This window comes from Lutra lutra, chromosome X (assembly GCF_902655055.1).
Source record: "Lutra lutra chromosome X, mLutLut1.2, whole genome shotgun sequence".
In the NCBI taxonomy this organism is placed as follows: domain Eukaryota; kingdom Metazoa; phylum Chordata; class Mammalia; order Carnivora; family Mustelidae; genus Lutra; species Lutra lutra.
This window is the reverse complement of record NC_062296.1, coordinates 462,354-477,203: the sequence shown is the minus strand read 5'-3', so window position 1 is coordinate 477,203 and position 14,850 is coordinate 462,354. Positions and strand designations below refer to the sequence as shown.

At 52.3% G+C, this 14,850-nt stretch overlaps 2 protein-coding genes across 2 annotated transcripts; both read left to right on the top strand.

Annotated features, from left to right (window-relative positions):
* The first annotated feature begins 8,148 nt into the window (after window positions 1-8,148).
* Window positions 8,149-9,055, top strand: LOC125092277 (histone H2A-Bbd type 2/3). The gene has a single exon (XM_047716664.1). The coding sequence runs from the start codon at window positions 8,558-8,560 to the stop codon at window positions 8,897-8,899; it is 342 nt and encodes a 113-aa protein (XP_047572620.1). The 5' UTR covers window positions 8,149-8,557; the 3' UTR covers window positions 8,900-9,055.
* An 852-nt stretch (window positions 9,056-9,907) lies between these two features.
* On the top strand, window positions 9,908-11,281 carry LOC125092276 (40-kDa huntingtin-associated protein). The gene has a single exon (XM_047716663.1). It carries the CDS (start codon window positions 10,009-10,011, stop codon window positions 11,134-11,136), a length of 1,128 nt encoding a protein of 375 aa, XP_047572619.1. The 5' UTR covers window positions 9,908-10,008; the 3' UTR covers window positions 11,137-11,281.
* Window positions 11,282-14,850: the final 3,569 nt, after the last annotated feature.

Sequence of the window (14,850 nt, the reverse complement as noted above, 5' to 3'; positions counted from 1 at the left end):
GGACGACACCAAACGGCCCCTGCGCTCGTAGGGGCCGTACAGTCTGCCACTGTGCTCCCCTAAAGGACTCGCAGGATGACAGGCTCTTGGCCAAACCTGGCCTGCATGACACTGCAGGTTCCAGGCAAGGGGTGCCTGATAAGGAGGTGGGGGTCCTTCTGGGCACGGGACCTGGTGATTTTCCAAACTGTTGACAAACTGAGAGGGAAATGGTGATAGACTTCTGCTGAGCCAACCTCGAGGGTGACTTTAGGACCGGCTGTTTGGCAGGCACCGATGAATGCTCAGTTTGGCCGCATTTCTACTCTATTCATTTATTCTCTCACTCCAAAGACAATCAATGAATGCTTGCCCTGTGCCAGCATGCTGATCCACTCACGGAGATTAGTGGCGAGGGAAGACAGTAAGTTTGGGAGGAGAACAGGGACTCCACTTTAAGCACGCTGACTCGGGGGCATCTTCTCTCTTCCTGATTCCCACTAGAGAGTCCATTCAAAATCTTGCCACTTCTGCTTCCCGAATATTGTTAAACCCGTCCGCTTCTCTTGGCCCCCACTGCCACTCCAGACTTTGAGCCAGCAACATGGTTTTGTATGCATCTACTTAAAAAGATTTTTTATGTATCATCGAGGGGTAATTGATATACAGCATTACCTTCTTTTCAGGCGTACGACATACTGATTGGACAATTCTGTACTTAGTACTCACCAGGGTAAGTGGAGTCACCATCCGTCAACGCGCAGTGTTATTACAATATTATGGACTCTGTTCCCTGTGCTGTACTTTTCATCTCCGTGGCTTACTTGTTTAGTGATTTTAAAGAATTTTTTTTTTCCCAAAGATCCAAACCATTGCTTGACCCTCGGCCCTCATGGGAAAACCACCACTCCTTATCAACACCACAGCAACAAGAACACTGCACAACAGCCCAGGGAGCTCTGTACGATCCCTAACAAGTTGTGGAAGAGATGAGCTTCCTTTTCTTTTCTCTACTGCCCAGAGGGTCTTTAAAATTTCTTGTATTGGGACAACCTGGATGCACCTAGAGGGTATGGTGTTAACTGAAACAAGTCAGACAGAGAAAAACAAGGACCATACAAATTCCACTTATATGTGGAATCTAAATTAAAAAAAAAAGACAAACACAAAAACACTCTTTTTTAAAGTTTTTATTTAAATTCCGGTAGATAACATCAGTGTAATACTAGATTCTCATGTACAATATAGTCATTTAATACTTACAAGGACACCCAGCAGTCATCACTAGCTCCATCCTCAATCCCCATCACCCATCCAACCCATCCTCCCAACCACCTCCCCTCTGTTAAGATCAGTTTGCTCTCTGTAGTTGAGTCTCTTTTTTGGGGGCACCTAGGTGGCTCAGTGAGTTGGACCTCTGCCTTTGCTTAGGTCATGGTCTCAGGGTCCTGGGATCTAGCCACTCATTGAGCTCTCTGCTCAGCGGGGAGCCTGCTTCCTCCTCTCTCTCTGCCTGCCTCTCTGCCTACTTGTGATCTCTCTCTGTCAAATAAATAAATAAAATCTTTAAAAAAGTTTAACAACTAAATGAAAATTTAAAGAAAACATTATAAAAATAGCTTAAAACATTAAAAAATAATCTCTTTTTGTGGGTGCCTGGGTGGCTCAGTCCATTAAGTGTTGACTCTTGATTTCAGCATTGGAATCTATGCTGGATGTGGAGCCTACTTAAAAAAAAAAAAGAGTCTGGGGGGACGCCTGGGTGGCTCAGTGGGTTAAGCCTCTGCTTTCAGCTCAGGTCATGATCTCAGAGTCCTGGGATCGAGCCCCGCATTGGGTTCTCTGCTCAGCGGGGAGCCTGCTTCCCCCTCTCTCTCTGTCTGCCTCTCTGCCTACTTGTTGTGACCTCTGTCTGTCAAATGAATAAATAAAATCTTAAAAAAAAAAGAGTGTGGGGCGCCTGGGTGGCTCTGTTGGTTAAATGACTGCCTTTCACTTAGGTCATGATCCCAGGGTCCTGGGATCGAGCCCCGCATTGGGCTCCCTGCTCTGCAGGAAGTCTGCTTCTCCCTCTCCCACTCCCACTGCTTGTGTTCCCTCTCTCACTGTCTCTCTCTTTCAAATAAATGGATAAAATCTTTAAAAGAAAGAGTCTGTTTCTTGGTTTTCCTCTGTCTTCCCTTACCTATGATCATTTGCTTTGTTTCTTAAATTCCATATATGAATAGAATCATGTGGCATTTACCTTTCTCCGACTTATTTCATCTAGTATAATACTCACTAGCTCCAACCACATTTTTGCAAATGGCAAGATTTCATTCTTTTTATGACTGAGTAATATTCCATTATATATACATACCACCTCTGCCTTATCCATTTATCAGCTGATGGACATTTGGGCTCTTTTCATAATTTGGGTACTGCTGATAATGATGCTGTAAACATTAGGGTGCATGTATACTTTCAAATCAGTATTTTGTATTCTTTGGGTAAATGTTTAGTAGTGCAATTGCTGGATCATAGAGTAGTTCTACTTTAAACTTTCTGAGGAACCTCCATGCTGATATCCACAGTGGCTGCACCAGTTTGCACTCCCACCAACAGTGTAAGAGGGTTCCCCTTTCTCTGCATCCTTGCCAACACCTGTTGTTTCTTGCGTTGTTGAGTTTAGCCATTCTGACAGGTGTGAGGTGGTATCTCATTGTGGTTTTGATTTGCATTTCCCTGGTAATGAGTAATGTTGGCCATCTTTTCATGTGTCTGTTGGCCATGTGGACGTCTCCTTTGGACAAATGTCTGCTCATGTCTTCTGCCCATTTTTAAACTGGATTATTTGTTTTTTGGGTGTTTAATTTTATAAGTTCTTTATATATTTTTGATACTAACCCTCTATCAGAGATTCAGAGATGTCATTTGCAAACATCTTCCATTCCTCAGTCTGCCTTTTAATTTTGTTGATTGTTTCCTTTGCTGTGCAGAAGCTTTTTTTTTTAATGAAGTCCCAATAGTTTATTTTTGGTAAAAATAGTTTCTTAATTTCACTTTCAGAATAGTCATATTAGTACATAGAAATACAATTTTTTAAAGACTCAAAATTGGTCTGTTCTGATGGCAGATTAGGTACTCAGCAGTGACTGTATCTGCCCTGGCCTAGATGAGTGGAAATCCACATTAGTGAGCCTATGCATGACCCCCATCAGTACTTTGTTCATGAGCCCATTGGGCAATGTGGAGTGATTGGGGAAAGAGGCAGACTAGTATCCACAGAGCAGTTCATCGTATCCACTTGAGTATGAAAATCCTTCTCTGCTAAGGTCACCCTTTGCTGAAAATTCACATGGGGCATGGATATCATCACATTTTCCCCTGCTCATTTAGAGACACTTATCCATATATGACTTCATCAGACTTCCTTGTCATCAAGTTTATAATTGTATTCCTTAGAAGTCTCTGACCATCCAGGGGCACCTGGGTCACTCATTTAGTTAAGCATCTGATTCTTGATCTCAGCTCCGGTCTTGATCTCAGGGTTGTGAGTTTGGGCCCTGTGTTGGGCTCCACTTGGCATGGAGCCTAGTTAAAGAAATAAATATTCCCTGACCACCCAGCCAAACCATTGGCCACTGCCCATGAGTCAGTATATAAACACATCTGGCCATTTCTCCCTCCAAGCAAAGTGAACGGCCAGGTGCACAGCTTTAAGCTCTGCCCACTGGGAGGATTTCCCATCATCACTGTCCTTCAGGGATATCCCAGAGAGGGGCTGTAGTGCTGCAGCTGTCTACCTGTGGATGGCTCCTACAGATCATACAAAACCATTTGTACACCAGGCCCAAGTCTTTTATTCCTTTGTCAGCTGATCATAAGGAACTCCTGATAAAGCCATAGGCGAGGAGAGAGAAAATCATGTAGTAGAAGGGGGGACCATGGGCATTTGGGTCACTTCTCTATTATCTGTGCCTTCTCAGCCAGCTTTGGCCCCATCTCATATATATCACTTCCATTTGATGATGGAGTGCTGTTGTGCATGCCTAACTTTACTAAAAACAAAGGCTTGGTGTGTCAAAGGACACCCAGTTTATGATAGGCAGTTCAAACAGCATGGTAATTTGGTGGCCCATGGTTAGGCACTCAGTCTTTACCAAGGCCCAGTAACAAACCAAAAACCATTTCTCAGAAGGAAAGTCATCATCTGCAAAGAGAGAGGCTGCAGATAAAAACAACTCTGTTCATACCTTGATCTTGGACTTGTAGCCTCCAGAATTGTGAGAAAATAAATTTCTGCTCTTTAAGTCATCCAATCTGTGGTATTTTGTTATGGTAACCCTAACTAAATAATGTATCTTCTATCTACTTCACTTCTAGGAACACTGTGATCAACTAACCAACCTAGATCTCCAAGAATCAGACTATTTTGATTGCTGTTTCATCTGCTGTCCATTATAGTAACCTATCTTGCCTTTGGCTATTGAGAGCCTGCCACTTGGCCCCTGTCACCCCGGGGTCTATTTGCTCCTATTGCATTTGGATTTCCCAGTTCAGTGGCAGCAATTTACACTGTTAAGTCCTGGCCGACAGATACAAGTGTTCATGAGAGCCCCTCAAATATACTGGGGCTCCCTTCACAAATTTATTTCCCACAGTCATGATGAAAGGTGTGTCCTCTAAACCTTCCAAAGGGGGATGAGTAGATGTTAAATGACAAATCCACACAATATTGCAAAATCATTTAAACTTCTGAATCCTTCCTTCTACAGTATACTAAGGCTGATCTAATATTTCAGGTTAATTTACCATGGGTCACCTTTTGGTCCATGTTTCAGCCAAATAACCAAAGTACTAGAGCCCTTTTTTTTTTTTTTAAATTCCACAAGCTGCAGTATTGAATACAGAATCACTGCCTAGTGGGCCCATATCAATGTGTTTGGCTTAATTCAACTTTATGTTTCTTCCACCATTACCCACACTCTTAATATCCATTCCCACAAACACTCCCCAGATTTGTCTGTATAAATTAGAAAAATCAAGTAGTTCTTTGGACTGTAGCACACCTCCTCATGGACCACATTTTGTGCCTCACCTGTAGGGCTTGCTGGGACTTGAGTGTAGTTATAGGTCTAGAAACAGAAAGGGGTGGTGGAGGTCCTGTGGATAAATGGCAGTGTTTTGCAAGGCAAGTGCCTCAAGGAAGGCTATTACACTTTTCCCCAGAGCGATGCAGGTTTAATCTCAGACGGGTAGAGAGGGTATTTCTACTGGCAAGGAAGACATCCGAATCTAGGGGTTAAAAATCCCCAGCTTCGTCAAAGTTTTCCTATATACCTCCATTTCAATTTTCACCCACACTTTAACAGTTAACATTCTTCAAGTTTGGGAATTCAATTTTCATTGCAACTCAGTCACTCCCAGGATGAGTTGCTGGGTTTGGTTTTCAGTCACCTCTGTGGCTATGTGAAATAAAGGTCCCTTGAGCACAGATGGAGAAGCTTTCAGGTCAAGTTATGTGACACTTGAGTTGGGAATTTGAATTCCAGAGCTCATTCATTTATTCCCCACTTTGTCTACTTACTTTACACTGCCAACTCATTGTGTTCATTAGTTTGACAAAAATGTTCTAAATGTACATAGTCACCCAGAAACTTGCCTCTTATTAGTGTTTGATTACTAATATCCAGTGGTGATATTTTGTATATCTCTATTGGATATCATGTCATGGACCATCAGTGTTCTCTTTACTACTTGCGATAGACTCATTAGTAACTTTAAATCTAATCAGACTTCAGAACCATTTCCAGAAATGCCAGAACCAAATTAGAAAATTTATTCTTAAGATTCTGTTGCTCTAGAGCCTCTCTTAGTACCAAAATCTGTATTACTCAAGATTCTCGAAAGACACAGAAACAATGGAATGTGTGTATGTGCGTGTGTGTACAAAGAGAGAGAGAGAAAGAGACATTGTGAGGAATTGGTTCATAGTATTGTGGAGGATGGCAAGCTCCAAATTTTCAGGCTAGGCCACCATGCTAGAGACTTAGGGAAGGGTTGATGTTGCAGTTCAGGTCCAAGGAAGCTGATAACAAAATCTTTTCCTTGTGGGAGGACAGTTATTTCCAAGTAAGGCCTTCAACTGATTGGATGAGAATCACCCACATTATGGCACATAATGTCTTACTGAAATGTTATTTGTTTATTTAATATTCACATTTTATTGGCCACAGGATAGAGGGTGAAATTCTACTAATTTAAATGTTAATCTCTTCTAAAAATACTTCAGAAATACCTAGGAAAGTGTTTTACAAAATAACTGAGTACCATGGCATAGCAAAATTGACAGAAAAAGTTAACCACCAGATTCCCTAAATATGGCAGTAAAGCACAGCTACAAAAGAGGAAGAAGAAGAAGGAGGAGGAGGAGGAGGGGGGGGAGGAGGAGGAGGGGGAAGAAGAAAAGAAGGATGAGAAGGAGGAAGAGAGGAAGATGGGGAGGGTGTGAGGGAGGGGAGCAGGAGGAGGAGGAGAAGGAGGGAGAAAAGGGAGAGGGAGAGACGATGAGGGGGAGAAGGAGGAGGGGGAGGGGGACGAGAGAGAGGAGGGGGAAGAGGAAGAAGGGGAGGGGAAGAGGAAGAGGAGGAGGAGGAGGAGGAGGAGGAGGACTTGGGGAGGGGGAGAAGGAGGAACCGTGTAGGCCGGGAAAGGCCGAAACCGCTGCCCCAGGATGGGAGAAGCATTTGCCAGGCGCATAGGCGACAAGGGCGTCTTCTTCCGGACGCCTAAAGAACACTTTGAACTCAGCCACAAAGAGGCAGACAGAGCCGGGCCGAGCTCGGGAGCCGAGAGATGTTCCTCCGAAGCGCGTGTGCAAGCGTCCAGGAGGCCCATGGAAACCCGCTCCCCATCGTTGGCCATCAGGGACGTGCAAGTCCAAAGCCCCGGGAGGGGCGCCTGGGTGGCTCAGCGGATGGAGCGTCTGGACTCTGGACCTCGGCTCAGGCCAGGCCTGTTCTCTGGGTGGTGAGACCCAGCCCTGCATCAGGCTCCACGGTGGGCTCTGCGCCAGGCATGGAGCCTGCTTCAGCTTCTCCCTCTCTCTGTCGCCCTCTGCCCCTCCTCCGCTCCCTCTCTAAAAGGGTGGGGGGCGGGGGGGCAAAGTCGCCGTGAGATGCCACTTCGCCCCCAGTAGGACGGCTCTTCCTGGCCCCAGAAAGACCGACCAAGCGGGAGATGACCAGTCTGGGCGAGGATGTGGAAGAACCGGGACCCTGGCCCACTGCTCCTGGGATGGGGGAGTGGTCCGGCTGCGGCGGGAGCCACCCAGGCGGCTCCTCGGGAAGGTAGCCAGGGAATGACCCTAGGACCCCGTGACCCCGCGACCCCGCTCCTAGCTCCACAGGGCAAGGCACGGGAAACAGGTGCTCGGACAGAACCGTGTAGGCGACCGTCCACCGCGGCGCCGTTCCCATGGGCCCAGAGGTGGACATCACCGCGAGGCCTGTCCCCTGAGGACCGGGGTCCACGACTCGTGGTCTCTCCGTGCCGTGGCCTCCTGTCCACAGCCATCAGAAGACACCAAGTGCAGATGGACGCCACCACGTGCAGGAACCCGGGTGAAAACGTGGGTGCCGAGGGAAAGCAGCCCGACCGACCCGCCCCCCCGCCCCCCCCCCCCCCCCCCGCAGCCCCAACCACCTCGTCGTCTGACGATCCCATCTCTAGGTCCGTCTTCAGAAGGGGCCAATCTGTTCCGGCAGGAAGCAGAGGAGGGGTTGCCTGCCAGGCTCCGGGCGGGGGGGGGGGGGAGGGAGGGAGGGGGGTGCCGTGGGGAGCGTCTGCCCGCCAGGGGCGGGGCTTCCTTTTGGGGGCGGGGCCCACGCTGTGGAGCGAGATAGGGGTGACGGTCGCCCCACACGTCGAGGGTCTGCTTGGGGCCACGAGGCCCTCCCCCGTCTGGGGTTTCTTGGGTAGGACGTCCCAGTGGTGCGGAAGGTGAGCCTCCATCTCCTCCGAGAGGCATCGTGGGGGGCCGTCGGGGGGTAGGGGGTGGGGGGGCAGGCTCCCGCGAGATAGGGGTGACAGTCGCCCCACACGTCGAGGGTCTGCTTGGGGCCACGAGGTCCTCCCCCGTCTGGGGTTTCTTGGGTAGGACGTCCCAGTGGGGCGGAAGGTGAGCCTCCATCGCCTCCGAGAGGCGTCGTGGGGGGCCGTGGGGGGGAGGGGGTGGGGGGGCAGGCTCCCGCTCACGCCATTTCTTGGCGGGCCCGAGCTCCCGGCAGGGGCCGATGGGAAAGCGGTGACCTCACCGGATCTACGTGTCCCGAAGTGTGTGGCCCCGGACCAATGACGGGGGTCGGTCTGTAGTCGCTAGGAGACCGCAGCGTAAGGGCCCGAGTCCTGGGTCCCAACCCGGTGGCTGGAGAAGTTGGGACCCGCCGAGCCCCGCCGAGCCCTGCCGAACCCCCGCCGAGCCCCGCCGAAGCCGCCGAGCCCGCAGAGCCCCGCCGAAGCCGCCGAGCCCGCCGAGCCCCGCAGAGCACCGCCGACCTAGGCCCGTCGCCGAGCCAGAGCGCAGCCGAGGCCCAGCATGCCGGCCAAGAGGAGCCATCAAGGGTCGTCCGGAGGCCAGAGGCAGGCCCGCTCCCGCACCGCCCGAGCCGAGCTGTCGTTCTCCGTGAGCCACGTGGAGCGCCTCCTGCGCGAAGGCCGCTACGCCCGGCGCCTGGGCTCGTCCGCGCCGGTCTTCCTAGCGGCCGTCATCCAGTACCTGACGGCCACCGTCCTGGAGCTGGCGGGCAACGAGGCCCGGAACTGCGGCAGGACGCGCATCACCCCGGAGCTCGTGGACATGGCGGTCCACAACAACGCGCTGCTCAGCCGCTTCTTCGAGTCCACCACCATCTCCCAGGTGGCCCCGCCCCACGACTAGCTGCCGCCGCACACCACCCGGCCGCTCGGCCCGCCCGCCCCAGCCGGGCCTGCTCACCGCTGCGGCGGCCCGGGGCGGGCTGGGGCCTCGGGCCCAGTCCCTCGCAGTCCCCACAAGGGGCTCAAGAAACCCGTGTGTCCAAGCAATAAAAGCCAAGGAAAGAAACCGCGCGCGCGCGTGTGTTTTCGGGCGTGCGGGCGCTTCGGTCACTCGGTGGGCCACGCGCTTCAGGGCTGTCCCCCGAAGGACAGACCCCCAGGCAGGGTCTGGCTGGGGGGTGGGGGGTACGGAAGAGCCGTTTCTCTCAGGGACGGTGCAGGGGGGTGGCCCCGGGTGGGACAGGCTGGATGGGGGTGCGGGGGGGCACTGGCGCCCCCGAGACCCCCACATGAGCGCCGAGCAAGCCAGAGCCCGGGACCGTCCCGGGAAGGACGGGGTTCCTGGGGCCGCAGTTCAAGACCAGGACCGCGGCGTCGTGGAGGGGACAACGTGCCAGGGCGACCCCCCGGGGATGGGACGGAGGGGTGGACACACCTGTCGGCGTGGACTCTGGCAGGGCAGGGGCTTGGACCGGAAGGTTGAGGAGGGACGGTGTGGGGGTGGTGGGCGGGGAGGGGGTGGGTTGGCCACCGCGAAACGTGCAGACTTGGCGGGGTGGACACACTTGGGGCGGCGGGCAGGGAGCAGGGACTCGGCCCTCGCGAACCATGCGGACTTGGCCTTAGGGCCACGTGGCGCCGCGGCTTGAGTTCCGCTCGGCTTCCGTTTAGGGACGCTAGGGGACGCCTGTACTAGCAACCCGGGCCGGCAGGCTGTCGCCTGGCAACAGCCGGCCCCTGGCCAGGCCCCGCCCCAGGACTGACGATTTGCATAGACAACGCCCCCCCCCCCCCCCCCCCGTCCGTGAGGCCTTTCGTTGCGGATCCCGCGCTTTTCCTAGCGCCGGCCCGGCAGGGAGCGCGCGCACGCGCGGTGGTGCGGCCTCACCCCCCGTCCCCCCGCCCCCCCTCCACCCCGGCCTCACCTCCACCGAGCGGGCGGGTCGGAAGGCACGTCGCCTCCAGGCGCCGCCGCGCCCCACCGACTGCGTCAGCGAGCGGGCGACGAACATGGCGGCGTCCGCGGCCGGCCTGAGTGGCGGCGCGGGCCCCGGGCCCGAGGCTGGGGACTTCCTGGCCCGCTACCGCCAGGTGTCCAACAAGCTGAAGAAGCGGTTCCTGCGGAAGCCGAACGTGGCGGAGGCGGGCGAGCAGTTTGGCCAGTTGGGCCGCGAGCTGCGTGCCCAGGAGTGCCTGCCCTACGCGGCCTGGTGCCAGCTGGCCGTGGCGCGCTGCCAGCAGGCGCTCTTCCACGGGCCCGGGGAGGCGCTGGCGCTGACCGAGGCCGCCCGACTCTTCCTGCGGCAGGAGCGCGACGCGCGCCAGCGGCTCGTCTGCCCGGCCGCCTACGGGGAGCCGCTGCAGGCCGCGGCCAGCGCTCTGGGCGCCGCCGTGCGCCTGCACCTCGAGCTGGGCCAGCCGGCCGCCGCCGCCGCCCTCTGCCTCGAGCTGGCCGCCGCCCTGCGCGACCTGGGCCAGCCGGCCGCCGCCGCCGGCCACTTCCAGCGCGCCGCCCAGCTGCACCTCCCGCAGCTGCCCCTGGCCGCGCTGCAGGCGCTCGGCGACGCCGCCTCTTGCCAGCTGCTGGCGCGCGACTACAACGGCGCCCTGGCCACCTTCACGCGCATGCAGCGCCTGGCGCGGGAGCACGGCAGCCACCCGGTGCAGCCACCCCCGCCGCCGCCGCCGCCGCTGCCCCCGGGACAGCAGGTGGGCCCCGGCGCCGCCCCGGCCGTGCCCGCCGCGCTGCTCCCTCCCAGCGCCGCTTCCGCGCCGGGCGCTTCCTCTCCCGCCACGCTCGGAGCCTTCGCGGACGTGTTGGTCCGCTGCGAGGTGTCCCGCGTGCTGCTGCTGCTGCTCCTGCAACCGCCGCCTGCCAAACTGCTGCCGGAGCATGCCCACACCCTGGAGAAGTACTCCTGGGAGGCTTTCGACAGCCACGGGCAGGAGAGCGGGGGCCAGCTTCCCGAGGAGCTGTTCCTGCTGCTCCAGTCCTTGGTCATGGCTACCCACGAAAAGGACACGGAAGCCGTCAAGTCGCTGCAGGTGGAGATGTGGCCGCTCTTGAGTGCTGAGCAGAATCACCTCCTTCACCTCATCCTGCAAGAAGCCGTCTCTCCCTCGGGACAGGGCATCTGATGAATCACTTCGACCAAGTGACTTTGGGCTTGTGGCAGAACTTCGTGCACCTGCCCTGGCCTTTGGGGCGAGGGGCGGTGGGGGGCGGTGCGAGCGGGCGGCGGGGAAGGAAAGGGGGTCCGAATAAAAGACAGGAATCCTAGCAGTTCTGCCTTGATCTTATTCCTCTTGACTCCTTAGGCATTAAGTTGACCACAAGTTATCTGTAGTCCCAGAACTTACTGCCGAGACGGTGGGAGGGAAACAACATGATAGGATCCATGGAGGACATGGCTCTCTTCCCCCAAACTGCCCACATACAAATAAGAACCCCCTGGGGCGCCTGGGTGGCTCAGTGGGTTAAGCCACTGCCTTGGCTCAGGTCATGATCCCGGAGTCCTGGGATCGAGACCCGCATCCAGCTCCCACCTCTGTGGGGAGTCTGCTTCGCCCTCTGACCTTCTCCCCTCTCATGCTCTCTCTCTCTCAAGTAAATAAACAAAATCTTTACCAAAAAAAAAAAAAAAAAAACCCAAAAACAAAAACAAGAATCCCCTTTATCCCTTACCTCTTCTTCCACCTGACGCCCCGCCCCCTACATCTTTGTTGCAAAGTGAGGACTGGATCTTGCACAGCGCCCAGTATGGAAGCTATAGGTTTTTTTTTTTTTTTTAATCGTGATTTGATTTCTTAGCACAGATCAGTGTCTATCCAAGTGACCACCCAAGTTCTTTGTTTTGTCCGCCCCACACCTATTCGTGGGGATGATTCGACGACCTAAGCCCTTGTGGCTACCGCCCCAGGTCCATAAGAAAGCCCTTCGGGTGCTCCTAACGTGGGTTTTAGCTTTCCTTCCATCTGGAACATGGGAACAGCTTCTCCACATAATCGGGAAGCAGAAAGGAGAAAAACAGATGGCTGTCTTTCAGGTCCATGAGGTAGTCATCCCTTTGACACAGACAGTGTGCCTAGTCCTCAGGCTGTGCCAGGCCAGGAGTCTACAGAGACCCTCTGCCACGTGGACCTCTCAGAGAGCTGCAAGGCCACTGGGTCCCGTGCAAGGGGCGGGCGTGTTCTAACGCAGATGGGCCCGATGTGCCTTGGAATTCACCGTTCCGGTTCTAGGTTCTAGCCCCAGAGGTATGCCTAGTCCATGTGACGACTTTTATTTGTAGTAGGGATCTCTCTGCAACTCTTCCTTAACACAACTGTGTAAAATCAGCACGGTTCTTTCGCATCGTGTGGTCGTGCCCATGCGAGACGGTGTCTTTGTTCCCCAAGAGCAGGATAGCAACTCATTTCAAAGTACTACATTTACAAAGATTCTTGGTCCACATGTTACATGCAAATGTTACAAACTGGGTGTTTTTATTTTTTTATTTTTATTTTTATTTTTTTAAAGATTTTATTTATTCATTTGACAGAGAGATCACAAGTAGGCAGAGAGGCAGTCAGAGAGAGAGGAGGAAGCGGACTCCCTGCTGAGCAGAGAGCCCGATGTGGGCCTCAATCCCAGGACCCTGGGACCATGACCTGAGCTGAAGGCAGAGGTTTTAACCCACTGAGCCACCCAGGCGCCCAAACTGGGTGTTTTTTTTTTTTTTTAAAGATTTTTTTTTTTTATTTATTTGACAGACAGATCATGAGCAGGCAGAGAGGCAGGCAGAGAGAGAGAGGAGGAGGAGGCAGGCTCCCTGCTGTGAGCAGAGAGCCCGATGCGGGGCTCGATGAGATCATGACCCGAGCTGAAGGCAGAGGCTTTAACCACTGAGCCACCCAGGTGCCCCAAACTGGGTGTTTTTAAATTCAATTTTTTTTCTCTTTATAGTTGTGAGAGTGATCACAAGAACTCTTAAGAATATAATCTCCCTCTCCAGTTTCAGCTTTGGGAAAATGCATCCTCTAAGCTGAAGCTGTATACAGTACTAATCTTTTGGGGTGCCATTTAAGGACACGGTTTGGCAGATTTCTGTTTTGCCTTCAGTGTGTGTGTTTGGGGGGGAGGGGGATATGTTGAGGGTTGTCACCGTGCCTTAAGTGCCTCAAAATGGGTGGGACTTTCAGGGTAAACTTTACTACCTCTACTTCAACAATGTTGAAGCAATAGGTAAGGGAATACAAGAGAGGCCCATATGAGACAGAATCAGCTACCATTCCCATGCTCTCACTTGGCTGCCTGGAAGGGTCTTTTGGAGCCCTAGAAGCCTAGTCTAACTTACTGCAAAAGTGGGTAGGGTGTATCCTCCTTTGTGCTTTTGCTTTTTCTGGTACACTCCTCTAAACCTGGACTGTGGGCCTGGCCACTGCCTTATTGTCTTAGGATTGGAATGCTTAGGACTTATGGAATATGACTGGCAATATTATTTGGGTTGGGTTTAAGGAAAAGCTAGGCCTCTGTTCTAACTCCTTGTTTTGAGACATGGAGGGGAGGGATATCAGAAAGCCTGGTATTGGGTATATGAGCAGCATCAGAGTTCTCCAGAGAAAATCAACAGAATCTCTGTGTTTATAAGTGTGTGTATATTTATATGTTTGCATATAACATATACATGTGTATGTTTATATCTACATATACATTGATTTTAAGTTTTGGTTCACATGATTGTGGACATTTGAACAGCCCAAAATCTGCAAGATAGGCCAGCAGCCTGGATACCCAGAAAAGAGGTGCAGTTGGAATACAAAGGCAGTTTGCAGGCTTAATGGCTGAATTCTCTCTTTTTCCGAGGAGGTCAGCCTTTTTTTTATTAAGGCTTTTAATTGATTGCATGAGACCCATTGACATATGGGGGGAGGGGTAATACACTTTACTCAAAGCCCACTGATTAAATATCAATCTCAACTACACAATACCATACAGAAACACCAAGAGTAATGGGTGACCAAACGCCTGGATACAATGGCCTAACCAAGTTGACACATAAAATTAACCATCACAAGTACATCCTTTATCAACTTGGCCCCACACCCTTCTCCTTTAAACATTCTTAAATTCCTACTAAAGATAATGACAAGGGGTGCTTGGGTGGTTCAGTGGGTTAAGCCTCTGCCTTCAGCTCCGGTCATGATCTCAGGGTCCTGGGATTGAGCCCCGCATTGGGCTCTCTGCTCAGCGGGGAGCCTGCTTCCCCCTCTCTCTCTGCCTGCCTCTCTGCCTACTCATGATCTCTCTCTCTGTGTCAAATAAATAAATAAGGTCTTTTTAAAAAAGTTAGTAACAAGGTTCTACTTAGACCTAACATGGTGCAACTATCCCGTGTACATCCAAGAACACCAATAACCCTTTCCCCAATAGAGGATGCACGATCCTTAAGTAAAATTTACTCTTTTCCTTGACATCCTGAAACTTAAATACTATGATGTAAAGTTAAGAATACTTAAATACTGGGTGCCTTGGTGGCTCAATCAGTTAAGCAGCTGCCTTTGGCTCAGGTTATGATCTCAGGGTCCTGGGATCGAGTCCCACATTGGGCTCTTAGCTCAGTGGAGAGCCTGCTTCCCCTCTCCCTCTACCTGCTGCTCTGCCTACTTGTGCTCTCTATCTCTCTGTCAAATAAATAAATAAAATCTTTAAGAAAAAAGAATACTTAAATACTATGATATAAATTCAGTGTGCCCTATATTATATAATAAGAGGATAAAAGAGGGAAGAAAACAGATATTTTATGCATGCAAACTCACAAACATACTGATAATAAATGAAGGAAAAAATGCTCATGTCAATTACAATCCCTG